The sequence below is a fragment of the Stegostoma tigrinum genome, chromosome 41 (assembly GCF_030684315.1).
Source record: "Stegostoma tigrinum isolate sSteTig4 chromosome 41, sSteTig4.hap1, whole genome shotgun sequence".
Taxonomy (NCBI): Eukaryota; Metazoa; Chordata; class Chondrichthyes; order Orectolobiformes; family Stegostomatidae; genus Stegostoma; species Stegostoma tigrinum.
The window spans coordinates 3,498,691-3,518,102 of record NC_081394.1 but is presented as its reverse complement, the minus strand read 5'-3'; the positions used below and the strand labels follow the sequence as shown (position 1 = coordinate 3,518,102).

Here is a 19,412-nt window from a genome sequence, read left to right as displayed (position 1 = left end):
GAGGGGGTGAAAGTAGAGGGTGTTGTGGGAGCTCACTTAGAGCAAAACATGCCCCTCATGTTGTTTAAGTCGAGTGAATCGCTGACCAGAGCGATCAAACAGAAACCACACACCCCCCACAACTTCCCGCAGGGGTGGGTGGTGGAATTTACATCCCTCTCCCATAACCCCCTTAGCCGACCCTAACCACCCCCCACTGTGGCCTGTGCCCTGTGTGTGCTGTACCGTCAGTGAATGACCGCAGGTGAGACGGTCTCTGTACATTCCAGTAAAAATGAAAAAGCTTTTGGACTTCCTTTGCTCAGACGTCACTGCAGCCCCCACTGCAGTTACCCAATTGTCAGGCCAAAGCCACACTGGAAACTTGTTCTTCTTGTGGTTCAGGAAGGCTCCCATCGCCAAGGTCAGGGGTAATGGAACCAGCTTCTTCTCTAAAGACGCGCCAACGACCCAGTTACTGTCTACGGAGCCTGCGGAGCAGAGAGGAGAGGGCACTGGTGGTGTGACACAACCTTGAACATTTCATCCTCACTTCCAACCCATCCACACTTGGTTCTCTCACTCGACTGTATCAGGGGTAACAGGCATTAATCTGTGCATTCGTTACCAACGCCCCCCAACCACAACTCAACGCCACTGACTGTATTGTCAGGAGACTTTGCAGTCCGTGTGTTGGCTGAGGTATGTACCATCTCTCTCTAAACTAGTCCCACCTCACTGCTTCCTTTCCTTATTCATTCACGCAGTGAGGGCATCACTGAACGGGCAGCATTTATTGCCCATCCCTAATTGCCCAGAGGGCAGTTCAGAGTCAAACCCATTGCTGTGGGTTTGCAGTCATATGTAGGCCAGACCAGGTAAGGATGGCAGTTTCCTTCCCGAAAGGACATTAGCGAGCCAGATGGGTTTTTCCTGACAGTTGACAACGGATTCACGGTCATCATTCGACTCTTAATTCCAGATATTTATTGAATTCAATTCTGCCGTGGTGGGATTTGAACCCAGGACCCCAGCACATTACCTGGGCCTCTGGGTTACAGCCCAGTGATAATACCACTTGGCCATCAACTCCCAAGAACTGAGGAAGGAAGAGTTTTGAGGGGCACTGGCTGTAAATCCCTCAGCACGTTCTATACAAGTTTCTTTCCTTTTTATAAAGAAAAGGAATGGTCACTCCTGTAGTGTGGGAAATGGGCACTTAACGCACAGAAAGCTTCCACAAATACAGGACTGTGACCCAGTTCACCCACTTCCTGGTGATAGTGATGATGGGGGTGTGTGGGGAAGTTCCACTGGGAGAATGCACCTGCACTGGTGTGAGTACATGATTTCTACAAATTCCTTCCCTTCTGAAACAAAAATCAATCCCTGGTTAATTGTAACCCACCCAATTTGTCTGCGTCCCCCTCCCCTCACAGCTCGACGCATCTTTCCCCCTCAAGTCTAAATCGTGAAAACTGGTCAATTGAGCCAAACGGGGCCTGGTTTCCATGCCGCACACCTCTATCAATGACATTCACTCTGTCTGAGAGGCCACGACACCTTCACTTGCACACACGGAAACTCCTATTGAATCCTCTGGGTGGCACGGTGGCTCAGTGGTTAGCACTGCAGCCCTCACAGCGCCAGGGGACCTGGGTTCGATTCCAGCCTCGGGCGACTGTCTGTGTGGAGTTTGCACATTCTCCCGTGTCTGCGTGGGTTTCCTCCAGGTGCTCCGGTTTCCTCCACAGTCCAAAGATGTGCAGGCTAGGTGGATCGGCCAGGCTAAATAGCCCGTAGTGCTCAGGGATGTGTGGGTTGTAGGGGATGGGTCTGGGTGGGACGCTTCAAGGGGCGGTGTGGACCTTGCTGGGCCGAAGGGCCAGTTTCCACACTGTAGGGAATCTAATCTAATTTCTCCCTTTCAAGGAACAAAAATGCACTGTCTCAGCGGAAGACAGATTGTCCTCTGCTCAGATTCTGTAACTGATGGGGAAGGCAGTGCTAGTTACTGGCATTGTGTGTACTGGAACATTCTGGGGTGAGGCGTGAGATTTGACGACTTTTCAATTCCATAGATTCTTGGTTGGAGCGGGGGGGGGGGGGGGGGGGGGGGGGAAACAGAGGGGAGAAAACTGGTGACCCTGTACTTGATTATTCCAGGAACAGCTTCTTCCTGGTCGTTATCAGACCTCCTATGCATTAGAGGCGATCTTTCCTGTGCCTACTTTGTAGCTGTATTCTGTTCTATTATTCTGATGTAAAAAATGATTTGTCTGGTTGGTGCACAAAACAATACTGTACCTCAACAGAAGTCATAATAATAAATTAAATCAAATCAAAAAACTCATTGGGGTCACTAGTGTCCTTCTGGACATTTGCCATCCTTATCTGGTCCAGACGCACAGCGATGTGGGTAACTCAACCCCTGGGAGAAATGGTCAGACACACCAGCATCCAATAACTTTATCTGAAAGATTCTCTTTAATCTGCGGCCCTCTGGTGACTGACCCTGGAAACAATGTCTCCTCAGCAACTCGGTCAAAACCAGCCCCCACCCGAGGGATTCTAAATGCCCCGATTCAATTTCCACCACCGCCCCCACCCAATCCCAAACCTTCCCTGCTGAGGAGAACGATCGCAGCCTCACACCGCATAAAAGACCTCCCCCCAATCTCTGAACCGTTTCAGTAATCCTGTCTCCAGCTCCTTCCTGCGGTTCCGAATGGGATGTAGAGTCACGCAGCATGGAAACAGAGCCTTCGGTCCAACTTGTCCATGCCAACCAGACATCCTAAATTAATTTAGTCCCATTTGCCAGCATTTGGCCCATATTCCTCTATCTTCATCCTATTTATGTACCCATCCAGATGCCTTCAGAGTGTTGTAACTGCACCAGACTCCAGCACCTCCTGTTGCACACCCTCACCTAAATCCTGACCAGGCAGATACACACTCGACTGAAACAAGCGAAGGTTCCAATTTGTCAGCAGTGTTTCCACCATCGGGTCCTACAACCCGATGCTTCTTTGTAACCTGGATCCTGGGCTCGTTCCAAATGGGGAGGCAGGGCAGCGAACAGCATCTGGGGAGAAATCCCGAGGGAATGCCGAATGCCACACCACCCCAGTCCAGCCCAGGCCCGATCACGACTCAGGAGCCGAATGAGAATCCGCAGCGATGCCCACGCAGTTGCAGAGCTCAGGAGGTATGGGGGCTCTGCAGGCCCCGGTAAACGAGGGGGCAAGGAATGGTGGCACTGACCTTTAAACAGCAGGTTTGCTTTGGGGAGGTCCAGCTGATAGCCAAACGTCACAGTGGTGTCCTGCATCCGCAAGCTGGCTTCCAGCTCTACACCAACCTGCAACTGGCAGGAGACAGGGCACAAAAGAGGTGAGCGAGACAAGAGTGCGCGTGCGAAAGGGTTGGGGTGGGGCGGGGGGGGGGAGAGAGAGGAGAGAGAGAGAGAGAGAGAGAGAGAGAGAGAGAGAGAGAGAGAGAGAGAGAGAGAGAGAGAGAGAGAGAGAGAGCGCAAAAGGGACAAACAAAACAATGTTACAGAAGGGAGAAGGTGGGTGGCTAACGGGAAGGGGGATGGGGGAAGAGGAGGGTGAGAGAGACAGTGAGACGGAGTCAGGGATTGAGAGACATGATGCAAGAATGCCAAGGGTGGGAGAGAGTGGAGCAGGTCAGGAAGATGGAGGCTGCCCAGTAGGTAGACAGCATGTTTAGCTGAACAATATCTACCTGGGCGTTAGCTTTATGGTAGTATGTGGCGTGTGCTCCTGCCTGGCTGAGTGTCAGGGTCCCAATCCAATTATTGCCTGTGAGGGAACAGAAGAACCAGTGAGCTGGAGTTCAGATACTGCTACAGTAACGAGGCTGCCCACTCCCCGCAGCAGCAGTTACGATCCAAATGGTCACCATCAGCAGCAGGAAACACAGTCTCTTCACCTCTACCCTACAATACCCACCCCCCCACCCCGCAACCCTCCCTGTCTGTCAGCTCCCGCGCCCCCCCGCAACACCTCCCCCCCGCACCCCCTCCCCGGCCTGTCTGTCAGCTCCCTCGGCAACCCCCCCCACCAACCACCACCCTCCCCCCCCCCCCCCCCCCCCCCCCCCCCCCGTCAGCTCCTGCGCCCCTCCACCACCCCCCCCTCCCTGCATGACAGCTCCCCCAGTGCCAATGCCTGAAGCCCCGCTCTAGATTTCTGGGGCTGTGCCTTCCACTGCCTGGGACAGGGGTCTAAACTCTGGCACCCCACCCTGGATCCACTGTTCCCCTTCTTTAACATGCCCCCTGAAGCTCCTGAAATGAACAGATATCTACTGACGCACTTCACAGTGAAACTTTTGATGGCACAGTGGCTCAACGCCTCACAGCACCAGGGGCCCAGGTCTGATCCAGCCTTCAGCAACTGCCTCAGAGTTTGCACATTCTCCCCGTGTGCGTGCGGGTTTCCTCCCACAGTCCAAAACCGTGCAGGCTAGGTGGCTCGGCCATGCTAAATTACCCCACTGTGTTCAGGGATGTTTAGGTCAGGTGGGTTAGCCATGGGAAATGGATCTGGGTTGGGATGCTCTTCGGAGGGGGCGGTGTGGACTGAATGACCTGTTTCCACACTGCGCGACTCTAACGCTCCTGCAAAGTGTCAGGTCTTGGGGGGGGGGGGGGGGGGGGGGGGGGTGGCTACGCGAATGCAGTTGGTTGCAGTCCTGTGACAACAGTTGCAGAACTACCACAGAACAAACGGTGACTGCAAAAATAAAAAAATCAGCACACACTTTACCACCCAGTGTGCCCATGGGGTGTGGGCTCACGTGCTACGAGTAGACAACATTATCCAGTTGGACAGTGACTGCTCCCTGAACCTCCGTGGAGCAGGGTTACAAGAGTGGGCATCACCGGTTCTGTTCTCAAGGCCTGGAGGGCAGTAGAGACCTGGTAAACATCCCCTACATTTAACACAGGCTGGATGGTTCACATTGCCACTGAAGGCAGACGCTGTGGTGCAACACCACCATCTGGTGGCACACACTGGGAATTACAAGGGTAGGAGGAAGACGTTGCCCCCCCCCCCCCCGCTACCCTTTCGACCAATCGGATCACGGTTGATCTGCATAGACCGCAGTACAGCACAGCAGGCCCTTTGGCCCATCACATCTGTGCCGACAACAATGCCATTTTAAACTATCCCCATTGGCTTGCACATGGAGCTGCCTGTTCAGGTGTCCATCTAAACATTGTTAAAACATGGAACTTGGAGGGGCTCAGCAGGTCAGACAGCAGAGGAGCTGGGGAGTCGGTGTTTTGGGTTGGGACCCTTCCTTAGGGCCGGGGAAGGGAGCTGAGAAAATAAATGGAGAGGGTGGGACTGGAGGTAGGATAGGTGGGATGGTGGTCGGTGGATGCGGTAGAGGGTGGAGGAGTTTGGTTAGTGGGAAGGGTGAGGCAGATAGGCAAGGAGGGAGATGGACAGGCTGTCAGGTCAAGGAGGTGGGGATGAGAGGGAGACCCGAACATAGGATGAGGATGAGGTGGGGAGATTTGAAGCTGGTGAGTTCTATGTTTAGGCCACTGGGTTGTAAGCTCCTGAGGTGGAATACAAGATAGTGTTCCCCCCAGTTTACGTGTGGTGTTATTGTGGCACTGGAGGAGGCCCAGGATGGGCATGTCATCAAGGCAGTGGGGAGTTGAAACGGCTGGTAAATGATGATGTTGATTGGGGCGTACAGATTCATTTCAACTCCCACAGCGACATCTCCATCCCAGACGTCTTCCGACGTCACAAAGAGGCCGCAAGCAAACTGCGGGAACAACATCTGATATTCTACCTCAGGAGCTTACAGCCTGATAGCCTCAATATAATCCACCAGCTTCAAAATCTCTCCACCCCCGTCCTCGTCCCATGTCCAACCCTCCCTCTCATCCCTGCCTCCTTGACCTGATACAACTTCCTTCTAATCTATCTGCCCCATCTCCACAACCCCCCACCTGCACCCACCTGTCACCATCCCAACTACCTACCTCCGGCTCCAACCCCGGTTTATTTCTGAGTTCCCTTCCCCCCTCCACCTCCACCACCCCGAGGCCTGAGGACGCATCCTGACCTGCTGTGTTCCTACAGCTCCACGTTTTATTGATTCTGACTTCCAGCGCCTGGAGACCTTGCTATCTCCCGTTTGTCCAAATGTCTCCGAGACATTGCTGATGTACTCACTTACACCACCTTCCCAGCTCTCATCACCCTCTGCGTAATAAACCCTTTCTTGCACATCTCTCTTTAAACTGCGGCACAGGGTGTGGCTGAAGAACACAGCAGGTCAGGCAGCAGAGATGTCGGAGAGTTGGCCCAAATCCTCCTTCAGTCCTGGCTGGCTGCGTTCTTCCAGCTCCACACTATCGGCTCTGACTCCGGCATCTGCAGTTCTTGCTATCTCAGAGTCCCTTAAACTTCTTCCCTTTGGTACAAAATCCTTACCCCAACAGATAGCAAATCTCCACTGGTCCCCGATATTCTGAGCGTGGAAGAGCAAGGCATCACGCGGGTGTGAAAAAGGGGCAGGCTGTAATTTGAAGGGTGCTCCCAGAGCCCCCTCCCCCCCCACCCCTCGAACAAACAGTTTCTCTCCATCAAACGCCCCAAATCCTTTATCCATGGTCTTTAAATCCTCCGATAGGTCGCCCCATGACCAACCTTAGCTCAAGAATCAAACCCGGAATGTGCGCTGTTTCCTTGGAATTTAACTGTCACCTTGCCAAGGACCATTTGTGGGAACAACATCTCACCCACCCTATCCCCAACAATGGAGTCTTTGATCATTTAAAATCCCTCAGACAGGCTCTGGATTCATGTTGGTGCGACACAGACAGAATCAAGAGGAGGATCAAACTACAGCAGGTGCTGGAATCTGCGCTGAAAACAAAACTATTACAGATCACAGTGGGCCAGGCAGCATCCTTGGAGAGAGAGGAAGCTAATGTTTTGAGTCTAGATGGCTCTGACGAAGAGTTACCGAAACTCGGATGTGTGCTTGCTCTCTCTGTGGGACGCTGCCAGACCCGCAGTGATCCCCAGCATTTGCTGTTTCCAGAATCACAGTGAGGCCAGTTACCTCTCACAGGTACTGCCTGGTGCTGATAATAGCAAGGTTGTGGGCTCAGTCCCCGTACTGCCCAGTGTCGCACGTATCCAAGCCAGCTCTTAATTCTTCAATGCTCTTGTGGTATAGTTATACCAGGGAACTAAGGAGCCCAGGTTCAGGCCCCCACCTGCTCCAGAGGTGCGTAGGAACTGCTGACAGTTACTGCGAATTGAAAGTACCTACAGGACAGAAGGATTTTAATACACCGAGGCCATTCAGCCCCACGTCAGCACTGGTTCTCCAAATTCAGTTTTCCTTCTGCCTGCATCCCTTAATTCATTCACAGGATGAGGGCAGCACTTATAGCCCCGGGCAGTTCAGTCACCCACATTGCTGAGAGTCTGGAGTCACATGTAGGCCAAACCAGGTAACGATGGCCGTTTCCTTCCCTAAGGGGCATTAGTGAACCAGATGGGTTTTTCCCCCAAACAATCAGCAACGGATTCATGGTCATCGCTAGATTCTTACTTCCACATATTTACGGAGTGGGATGCCCATGTCGACTTGTGTCTCAGATGTAACCATACAGGCATCAGCTTCTGCACGAGCTCACAAACATAGTACTGAAGTTTCTGTAGCCTGTGACACTTGCTGTAAAACTGCTCAAACTAGGTCACACATGGCATTCCTAACATGCCCAGGCAGATGTGTCACTTGACCGACTGTCCTGCCATACCTTAAGCCTATACCTGGACTATTTATTAAACAATGGAGAGGACAGAATACAAAGCAGATAGTCCTCATATTTACCTTGAGCTGACAAATTAGACGCTTAATCTTAAGAAAACATTCCTATAAAGCAGAGATCGTAGGAGCTGCTGATACTGGAGAATCTGAGATAACAAGGTGTGGAGCTGGATGAACGCAGCAGGCCAAGCAGCATCAGAGCAGGAAAGCTGACGTTTCAGGTCTGGACCCACCCGAAATGTCAGCTTTCTTGCTCCTCTGATGCTGTGTTCATCCAGTTCTACACTTTGTTATCTCAGATTCCGATAAAGCAAGAATCTTTAAAAGAGCAAACAGGTTTCTCCAACTCCTCCTCAGTGACCTCCTTTAACCCTCCAGAAGCCTGTTCCATTCACACATGGCCCCCATAACAGCACGGCCACAGCTGGCTGACTCACCTGTATACCTGCCAGCGACAGACATCACTGCACCCTCCTCTCCTGGTCGCCCGGTGATAGACGAGTTCCCCTCCTAGAGCCAGCTTGGCGTGATGCTCTGTAAATAGTGAGCCACAACGATGCCTGCAAATCCCGACAGGATGTGGTCAGAGGCAAAAATCCACCCACACTTCGTGCACACTATCAAGGTAGACGACTGCCCGCGGGACACCGGGGTATGGTGCCGGGACGGGGCCTGGCCTGCCCCTGTCCCCCCGCGCGACACCGGCGTACGGTGCCGGGACAGGCCCCGGCCTGCCTCCCCGCCACGGGGACACCGGCGTACGGTGCCGGGACAGGCCCCGGCCTGCCTCCCCGCCACGGGACACCGGGGTACGGTGCGGACAGGGCCCGGCCTGCCTCCCCGCCACGGGACACCGGGGTACGGTGCCGGGACAGGGCCCGGCCTGCCCCTGTAGAACACCGGGGTACAGTGCCGGGACGGGGCCCAGCCTGCCTGAAGGTGGAAATCTGGATCTCCCTTCCCTTTCCCAAAAGGGCTGCTGGGGCTGTGATGGGTCAAACCAGTTGAAAATTAAGTTTGCTCGATTGTCGTTCAATAAAGAAATTGAGGGTTTCGCAGCCAACTGCAGAGGTAGTGTTAAGGTGTAGAACAGCCACAATCTGATCGAGCTCAAGGGGCTGAATCAGTCAGTGTCCAGAGACAGCCAGTGACGCGCCCAAGCTAGGAAGGCCTCCTGACCTGATCCGATGAGAACATCGGGGTTTCCCAATGTCAGCGTTGCTGTGTAATCATCTCCTCGATACTCCGAGTCCACCTGCCAGTTTATAAATTTTGATTGCTGCGTCTGAGTGAAGAGGATTGGGACAGCGTGTTAGACAGAAAATGAAGCTTCCTCTACAATGCCCCCATCCAGCACTCCCAGGACAGGGTCAGCACAGTGTAAAGCTCTACCTACATTGTCCCCCGCATCAAACAGTCAGGACAGGGTCAGATACGGGGTAAAGCTCTGCCTACCCTGTCGCTCCCCCCCCCACCCCTACCAAACACTCCAGGACAAGGTCAGCACAGGGTTAGATCTTGAAAGAAATCTCAGCTCTGCTCAACACTGTCCGCAAACAACTCTGACTGGGTTTTTGCTGATAGTGACAGTGAGTCAGCACCTGCCTATCAGCCCTGGAGCTCAGACTATCAAGTGACAGCATGTTTGAGAGTGTACCCACTGAGCCAGTCCAACTCCCAAACCAAGCTGTGCCCCCGTCTACCAGTCACGGGCATGCGGTCCCAGCGTGCTCACCTGTAACACCATTTTCGACCGAACTCTGTTTGTTAGTTGGTGAATGAGCTGTGCGTTCAGGCTGCCCGTGTTATCCATGTCTCCGACCAACACTGGAATGCCTGCAACAAGACATATATCATCCTTTGTTCCAGTACATTGCCCCAAAGTCCTCAATTAGATCCCATTCTGCAGTTCTCTCCCAGGTTTCTATTATTCCGATACAAACCACTCAAATCCCTCGGCTCGATTCCAGTCTGTAACTCACTCCTAGGGATCTGTTCCTCTATATATAAACCCCCAAACCCTGTGATTAGATTCCAGTCTGTAACTCACTGCTGGGCACGTTATTATAGAAATCATCATCGTAGAATCCCTACAGTGTGGAAACGGGCTCTTCAGCCCAACAAATCCACACCGACCCTCAGAGCACCTCACCCAGACCCATTACTCCTTCCCTGTAACCCATCTACACAGCCCTGAACGCTGTGGGCAATTTAGCACGGCCAGTCCACCGAACCTGCACATCTTCGGACTGTGGGAGGAAACCCACACAGGCACGGGGAGAACGTGCAAACCCCTCACGGGACAGGTGCCCAAAGGTAGAATCGAACCTGGGACCCTGGCACTGATAGGCAGCAGTGCTAAGCACTGCACCGCCTCATCAGCCAGCTGAGTGATTGGGCTCGGAAACGAAACTCAGCGCCCGACCCAGCACGGACAGCTGTTCTTACCTCAGTGGGACTGAGCTGCTTCGTGCCGACATAAGTGGCCCCAAAGTGGTAGCTGGATTCTCCAACGTGCTGAGTGACACTGTATGGTTGACCTGTGGCAGCAGAGACAGTGTTATTTGGACTTCAAGCAAAGCAAAGGAGATTCATTGCAGGCATCACCAGGTAAAATTAATCATCTTTAAAAACAACAGCACGGTCTTAATGTGGAGAAATGCCGCGTTACAATTTTCATTAGTGTACAATGGGGTCCACTCAGCTCATCGAACCCCACTCATCCTCCGAGTTCAAAAGCAAACACTTGGTTTTCTCTTCATTCATTCACAGGATGAAAGTGTCAGTGCCAGAGCAGGATTTAGTGCTTGGCGCGGGGCAGTTCAGAGTCAGCCACGTCGCTCTGGGTCCGGAGTCACATGTAGGCCAGGCCAGATAAGGATAGCAGTTTCCTTCCCTAACAGGCATTAGTGATCCAGACAGGTTCTGCCCCCACCACCATTGAAATGGATTCATGGTCATCATTAGATTCTTAATTCCAGAGATTTTACTGAATTTAAATTCCATCATCTGCTGTGGCGGGATTCGAACCCAGGTCCCCAGAACGTTATCTGGTTCTCTGGATGAGCAGTCCAGCGATAATACCACGGGACTAAGAACAGTACTGAGGGAGACTGCACCAATGCGCGCGGGGTGGGGGGGGGGTGTGCGTCACAGACAGACAGCGCATGACACAAAGCAGGAGGTTGTGTTATTGTGATACAACAGGTCGGGATCTGGAACACACCTGTCTGAAAGAGCGATAGCAGCAGATTCAACAGGAAACTTTCAAAGAGGAGGAGTTGGGGGAACAGTTGAAGAGAAAGCTCAGAGAGCTGGGGGGGGGGGGGGGGGGGGGGGGGGGGTGCGCTAACGAAGCAGGTATTTCAAACAGCCAACATGACCACAACGGACTGAACGTTTTCTCCCCCTTGCTGGGTGAGTGTTACATATTTACATCGCCCCCTCAGAAGCTGCTACACAGTCAACGCCAAACTCTTTCCTCTCTATTCAAAGAACAGTGATGCACTTGACTGACCTGGAAGTGATTACTGAGACCTTTGTTCACAATGAGTTTCACTCCTTCCATCTGAATCGGGAAAAGTTCTGGGAGGGACAGAGGCAAAAAATGAAAACACAAAGCATAACTTAACGTCCCTAAGAACGAAGGCTTTTAACAGAATGCTTCTAAGGACACGTTACATTTGGGTAGCCGCTTACCAAAGGAGAACATTCACAACAGCGATTAACTAACACTTGAAACATTTAACTGAGAACCGCAAGACGGGAACAGGCAGCCAGGAGATGCCTGGTCGGGGTGGGTGGATAGAGGTGGCATGGTACAGGGACCTAATCCCAGAGCTCAGGGTCCCAGGCAGCCGACACACACCGACACCAGTGATGGAGCAACAGGAATCAAGGGCTGTGCAGTTGGCTGGAATTGGGGCAGCTGGATGAGGGTGTCACTGGCTAGGCCAGCATTCATAGTCAGGGGGCAGTTAGCATCAACTGCATCGCTGCAGGTCTGGAGTCACGTGGAGGCCAGGCCAGGCAAGGGTTGCAGATTTCCTTCCTTAAAGGAAATTGGTGAACCAGATGGGTTTTTCCAACAATTGGCAATGGATTCAGGGTCATCAGTAGATTCTTTAATTCCTGATGTTTACTGATGTCAAATTCCACCATCTACTGTGGCAGTATTCAAACCCAGGCCCCCACAACATAACCGGGATATGTAGATTAACAATCCAGTGATAATAGCACCAAGCCATTGCCTACACAAGTAACAGACCTGCCACCACCCCCCTAACCACGGTACTGCGCCCCAGTGGGACACAGTGACAGGCCGGTTCCCCCCCAACCACGGTACTGTACCCCAGTGTGACACAGTGACAGGCCGGTTCCCCACCGGTACTGTACCCCAGTGTGACACAGTGGCAGGCCCCGTCCCCCCCCACCGGTACTGCAACCCAGTGGGACACAGTGACAGACCCCGTCCCATCGGTACTGCGCCCCAGCGTGACACAGTGGCAGACCCCGTCCCCCGCCACCGGTACTACGCCCCAGTGTGACACAGTGGCAGACCCTGTCCCCCCCCGCGCCCACCGGTACTACGCCCCAGTGTGACACAGTGGCAGACCCTGTCCCCCCCCCCGCCCACCGGTACTACGCCCCAGTGTGACACAGTGGCAGACCCTGACAGTGACAGACCCGTTCCCCACCCACCGGTACTGCGCCCCAGTGGGACACAGTGACAGACCCCCGCCCTCCCCCCCCCACCGGTACTGCGCCCCAGTGGGACACAGTGGCAGGCCTGCCCCACCGTTATGTGGGATATTGCCCAACACAGAGCAAGACCATTAGCAACAGTTCAATTCCTGCACCAGCTGAGGCCCCCTCCCCACCTTGCCTTAGACTGATGATTTTCAGGTTAAATCATCCCTAGTCATTTCTGTCCAATGAGGGAGAATTTTTGTGGTCCTTGTGGACTGCAGTGCCTTGCCTCTCCCAGTACTGTACTGAACCACAGCATAGAGGCCGTTATTCAGAATACCGCACTTACACCAAACCTGTTCTCACAGCAAGTTCCAATAAATTGCAGGAGGTGAAGCGCAGAGATTGTGTCACTGAATTTAATCAACAGACCTGGTGCTAATGGATCCTGAAGCACAGGAGCCGGAGCAGATTACATCCATTCATTCATTCATTTTCTTCTGCTAATGTTGATCTTGCTTGTGTCCTTGCCAAGCAGCCATAATCTCATACGCTTCGCTTTAGGCGCCCACTGATCTCATGCCCTTGTTTGCTATGGTTTGCCTGTACTGCATGCAACAGTAAACTTTTCACTGTATTTAGGCACATGTGACAGCAACAAATAAGTCTGGAATAATTGGGCCAATAAATTGGGGGGAACTGCTGGGAAAGAAAAAATCCATCCAATTTGCTGATGTCCTTTAGGAACGGGAATCTGCCCTTCTTACCCGGTCTGGGTCTACACGTAACTCCACACCCATTCCTTTTTGAGCTCTGAAAAAGCCAAGCAAGCTGCTCAGTTGTTAAAGGCAGTGATGTTAGAACTGCTCTCTCAAGGCACTTGTGGCAGGGTAATGAATGAATGTCACCCTTAACAGCTGAGTTTACACCCCACAAGTTAATTCAATGAAAGTGAGGAGGTGAACCTGCCATCCTTTCTGAAATTAGGTGTGATGCTGATAAGGACCCAGGACACAGGGGGAAACATCCTCCCTGAAACACCGACTGCGAGATGTTTGCGGGGGGAGTGACAACAGAACCTTCTTGGGGCTGGGGTAAAAGGTTGAGTCTCACATGAAAGCTGTCCCCGACACACGTCATTCTCCCCTCAGTGCCGGCACTGGGAGTGTGGGCCCTCTCACAGTACCAGGGCCTGCTTGCTGCGGATTTCACCGTCGGGAATGGGGGCTGACCGTTGCTCCAGTGTACGCTGGGCAGCCAGATCCTAAACCAGCCCAACCTACAGGCCCGGTGCAGCCAAGTGCGGAAAGCATTGAAACCCGTCCACACAATGTGTGCAACTGAATAAAGTCAACATGGTGTTATTCTAAAATAATGTTGCCACATCAACATGACACTTGACAATCCTAAAGCTACAGTCGTGCATTCACCTCAGAAAGTGCTCTGTTGCCTACAGTGGGAGGGGCCCTTCCCCGCTACATAACCCAGGACGCATCAAATGGCAAATTGATAGAAGGGAACTATTCAGCCCATCAAGCCCTCCCCAGCCTCCTGTTAGGTCACTGAAGATCTCTACCACGAACCACTTGCTTGCCTTCCCTTCGCCTCGCTTCATGTTACTAAATCCAACAAGAATCTAGAGCTAGTAGGATCTGCAGATGCTGGGGAATTGGAGACAACGCAGTGTGGAGCTGGATGAACACAGCAGGCCAAGCAGCATCAGAGGGTAAACGTCAGCCCATTTCTGAAGCAGGGTCTAGGCCTGAAACGTCAGCTTTCCTGCTCCTCTGATGCTGCTGGGCCTGCTATGTCCATCCAGCTCTACACCTTGTTATTTAGGAATCTAGCAAGCTTTCGCTGATTGTTCTAACGTCCCAAAGACAAATCAAAGCCATTGAAGCTGTTCTGGAAATTTTTCATCGTGAGGGGTGAAGTTTTAGTAAGCCAACCATCTCTAGCCCCAGGAGATGGTAAAGACCCTGTCCTTCTCTCCCACAGCATTGATTCATCAGTGTCTTCCATGGTGGGCCAGACTCCTCGCTCCTCCGCAGTCCACCACCACAACAGATGAGTCAGCCATCTCACCGCTGCCCCGATGTCTGTCAGCAACTGCTCCCCCACCCACTGCCATCACCCAGGCCGCTCCCAGCAACTCCCTCCCCCAGCAGACTAGACCTACGCTCCCAATCCTAGTTGGTCAGCTGCTGTTGCACCATACTCCCTCCAAGCTCCACCGATGGCACCCCCTACCCCCATTATCAGCCACCACACACCCTCCAGCCTACCTGCACCCTGATGCAACATCCAGCCAATTAGGGGCCTTCACACAGCCCCATTCTCTGAACATGGTCACCATCCACCCAATCAGATCCTGCTTTCCAACCCCCAATCAATTACACACACCCTCACACCTCCCAAGTGCACCACCCCCCCCCCCATCCCCATACTCCAGTCTGCCAATCACTTCCCCACAACCCTGCACCCCAGTCTGTCAACCCTGATCCCAACCTGGCCCATCAACTCCTCCACCCCACCACCCATCTAACACCCCAAGAATCAGGCATATTCTCCTACATACTCCACCGCTCCCACCCACAACCTTCATCCCATTCAGGCAGCCCCCTCCCCAATCAAATACCCAGCCTACACAATATGCAGATGACCCCCCCCACCCCACATCAATGTCCCCTTCACCTCTGTGCCCCACCACACATCATAGCTCCCCTCTCTCCCATTACCAGCCCAACTTGAACCATTATCAACTCTCTCCCATTGGCCCACTCTTCCATTACCATTTACCTTCGCCCATTACCCCCTTCCATTGCCTCCATCTCTCCCCAATTAGCTCCCAACCCATCACCCTCCACTAACTCACTCTCAACCACCATTACCTCTCTCTCCCTCTCACCACTATTACCCCCTTCTCCCTAACCCATTGCCTATCACCCCAGTATACACTCTGTACCTCCATAACACCCCACATTTCCCAAACCCATACCCCCTCACATTACCCACTGTTCCCCACTGCACCTCCTTTCCCTAACCCATTACCTTTCACCCATTACCCTCCCTATCACCCAACTTCCCCCATTACATCCCCCCCATCCATTACCTCTCACCCCATTACCCTCCCTCCCTATCACCCAACTTCCCCCATTACATCCCCCCCATCCATTACCTCTCACCCCATTACCCTCCCTCCCTATCACCCAACTTCCCCCATTACATCCCCCCCATCCATTACCTCTCACCCCATTACCCTCCCTCCCTATCACCCAACTTCCCCCATTACATCCCCCCCATCCATTACCTCTCACCCCATTACCCTCCCTCCCTATCACCCAACTTCCCCCATTACATCCCCCCCATCCATTACCTCTCACCCCATCACCTCCCCCAATCTGTTACGTCTCACCCCATTAACACCTGCCCCTGTTACACCCCCTCCCTAAGCCATTACCTCTCACTCCATTACCCATTCTGTACCCCTTTACATTCCCCCAACTCATTACCTCACCCCAATACCCCCACCCCCACTACATACCCTTCTCCAGTCCACCACCTCTCACCCCATACCCCCACTCCCTCTTACCCCCAACCCATTAGCCCCTGCCCAAGCCATCACCTCTCACCCCAATGCCCCACTCCCCCATTAACCCCCCAACCGATTACCCCCCTCCCCATCACTCAACTCCCCCATCACCCCCTCCCTAACCCATTGCCCCTCACACTGCTACCCACTCTGTATGCCCCTCCCCAATTGCCCCCACACCCCTCCCCAATTAGCCCCCCAGTTACCCCCCATGCCCCTCCCCAATTAGCCCCCCAGACCCCTCCCCAGTTACCCCCCATACCCCTCCCCAGTTACCCCCCCATACCCCTCCCCAGTTACCCCCCCATACCCCTCCCCAGTTACCCCCCCCAGTTACCCCCCCCCAGTTACCCCCCATACCCCTCCCCAGTTACCCCTCCCCAGTTACCCCCCATACCCCTCCCCAGTTACCCCTCCCCAGTTACCCCCCCATACCCCTCCCCAGTTACCCCCCCATACCCCTCCCCAGTTACCCCCCCCAGTTACCCCCCATACCCCTCCCCAGTTACCCCCCCATACCCCTCCCCAGTTACCCCTCCCCAGTTACCCCCCCATACCCCTCCCCAGTTACCCCTCCCCAGTTACCCCCCCATACCCCTCCCCAGTTACCCCTCCCCAGTTACCCCCCATACCCCTCCCCAGTTACCCCTCCCCAGTTACCCCCCCATACCCCCCCCCAGTTACCCCCCCCAGTTACCCCCCCCATACCCCTCCCCAGTTACCCCCCCCATACCCCTCCCCAGTTACCCCCCCATACCCCTCCCCAGTTACCCCCCCCATACCCCTCCCCAGTTACCCCCCCCATACCCCTCCCCAGTTACCCCCCCCATACCCCTCCCCAGTTACCCCCCCCATACCCCTCCCCAGTTACCCCCCCCATACCCCTCCCCAGTTACCCCCCCCCAGTTACCCCCCCCATACCCCTCCCCAGTTACCCCCCCCATACCCCTCCCCAGTTACCCCCCCCATACCCCTCCCCAGTTACCCCCCCCCATACCCCTCCCCAGTTACCCCCCCCCCATACCCCTCCCCAGTTACCCCCCCCCCATACCCCTCCCCAGTTACCCCCCCCCATACCCCTCCCCAGTTACCCCCCCCCCATACCCCTCACCTTTACATTTGCGGTGACATTCTTCGAACGTGCCCGGGTTCGGCAGCTTGCCCTCGGCCTGGGCTCCGGGCCCAGCCGCCCCCCACTGCTGCTGCTGCTCGGGGCCGAGTGGTACGGGGGGCACGGCGAACCCCGGGGGCACAGTGAAGGCGGTGGGCCCCGGGGAAGCGGCCGCCATCACGTTCCCCATGGTCCGCGTGGGGGGGGGGGGTGGGGGCGAGGGTGGCAGCGGAACGTACCAACACCCTAAACGCACTGCGGGAAGAGGGGGGTGGGCGGCTCTTCACCCCCAGTCGCTACAACGTGTCCCGACGTCCCCGGACACCGAAACCCCCCTCTTTTTCACACCCCCTTTCCCGAGTGAGAGAGCCGGCCCCGCCGCGCTGCGACCTAACTCGCTGCCCGCTCCCCTCTACCCCGCCTCCCATTGTCCTCTGCGCTCCTATTGGTCGTCCACGCGCCGACGCCATCCTCGTATTGGTCATCGGAGCTGTCCGTCCAGGGCAGACAAGCACGTTGGGTTGCGGCGCCCGCGCGTGCGCCGTCGCTACCCTTCCCCACAGCGCCTGCGGCATGGGCCCCGCCCAGCCGGCAACCCTTCTTGGCCCGATTGGACGGCCCGCCAGCAGCTGGCGGCCGGTGATTGGTGCTCGGGGCCGCCTGTTAGGCCGATGAGCGCGGCGGGGCGACAGGATTGGTCGGCCCTCGAGTTCCAGCCCGCCCACCGCGCGGGGACCCCGGAAGTGTAGGGGAGCTGTCTCCCACGTGCTGCTGAAGGTCAGGAGGCGGACATTTCTGAATGAATGGGGAAAGGTCAAGGTGGAAGTCGCATCGAGGTGTGGTTGGGGAGGGAAGGGGCTGCTTGCTGCAGCCTCCTCGGGGTGCTACCTTAGACCTGCCTCAGCAATGGGAGCTACAGGCTCTGACAGCCCCTCTCAGCAGTAGTGATGCCTGAATGCCCCCCTCCTCACCTCCAGAGCTTTAGGCTTGCTTTCCCTGGGTGTGCGTCTCCAGTTCCATTGGACTGTCGAGAGGTTGCAGAGCCTTATGCGCCGAAAGCACCAAGTGTGTGCCATTGCAGGACGAGCGAGGGACCACACCAGGGGGAGGGTCAGCATTGAAGGACAGGGGCAGACTGTTGGGGGGGGGGGGTCATTGTTCAGAGAAGTCACTGTTGAGGGAGGCTCACTCATGAGTTATGCACTGGCAGGTGTGGAGGGTCAGTGCGGAGGGTGCCAGGCGCTGCTGGAGGGTCTGCACTCAGGGAGTTCATTTGTTCATTGACATTTTCCTTTAGATTAGATTCCCTACAGTGTGGAAACAGGCCCTTCGGCCCAACAAGTCCCCACCGCCCCTTGAAGCATCCCACCCAGACCCATTCCCCTATAACCCACACACCCCTGAGCACTATGGGCAATTTAGCATGGCCAATCCACCCTAACCCACACATCTTTGGACTGTGGGAGGAAACCTACGCAGACACGGGGAGAATGTGCAAACTCCACACAGACAGTTGCCCGAAGGTGGGATCGAACCTGGGTCCCTGGTGCTGTGAGGCTGCAGTCCAAGCCAATGTGCCACCATTCCTCGCAGACAGTGACTTTCTTCCACTTACGGGGTGAATCCATAAGTCCTGACTGATACGCCTGCTGCAGACTCTTACACCTGGGGTAAAATGTGGTCATGTGAATGGGTGGGTGGGACTTTGATGTGGCAGTGTGCTCCTTTTACTGTTTGCCTGACCTCTGCATTTTCCCGATAGCAGATTCTCGAGGTTTGCCTTCCTGGATGCTCCTTCTCCACTTTGGACGGTCTTGGGTCAGTGGTCTGGGGGAATGCTGCACTTCACCAGTGATGCTTTGGGGGTATCATTGAAACACTTCCTTTGTCCACCTGGGGCTTGCCTGCTGCTTTAGAGATGGGAGTAGATTACCTGCTTGGGGAGTCTTGTGTCAGTCGTGCAGACGATGGGCTCAGCCCATCATTGCTGATCAAGGGCAGTCGGTGCCTTGATGCTGGGAATGTTGGCCTAATCGAGGATGCTGGTGTTGGTGCATCTTTCTTTCCAGTGGATTTTCAGGATATTGCTGAAGTGCTGCTCCAGTGCCTTGAGGTATTTGCTGTCGACAGTCCGTGTCTCAGAGTCATGTAGGAGGGATGGAACCACCATTGCTCTGTGAACCATGGTCATGGTGTCCTCAA

At 54.6% G+C, this 19,412-nt stretch overlaps 1 protein-coding gene across 1 annotated transcript; it reads right to left on the bottom strand.

Annotated features, from left to right (window-relative positions):
• Positions 1 to 211: 211 nt before the first annotated feature.
• Positions 212 to 17,615, bottom strand: LOC125448453 (mitochondrial import receptor subunit TOM40 homolog). The gene is given in 13 exon segments (XM_059641302.1): positions 212 to 362; positions 364 to 470; positions 3,247 to 3,349; positions 3,730 to 3,806; positions 8,256 to 8,304; positions 8,306 to 8,343; positions 8,346 to 8,378; positions 8,998 to 9,103; positions 9,554 to 9,654; positions 10,251 to 10,328; positions 10,331 to 10,358; positions 11,336 to 11,403; positions 17,211 to 17,615. Coding segments are annotated over 13 exon segments (1,011 nt in total). The 5' UTR covers positions 17,401 to 17,615; the 3' UTR covers positions 212 to 329.
• Positions 17,616 to 19,412: the final 1,797 nt, after the last annotated feature.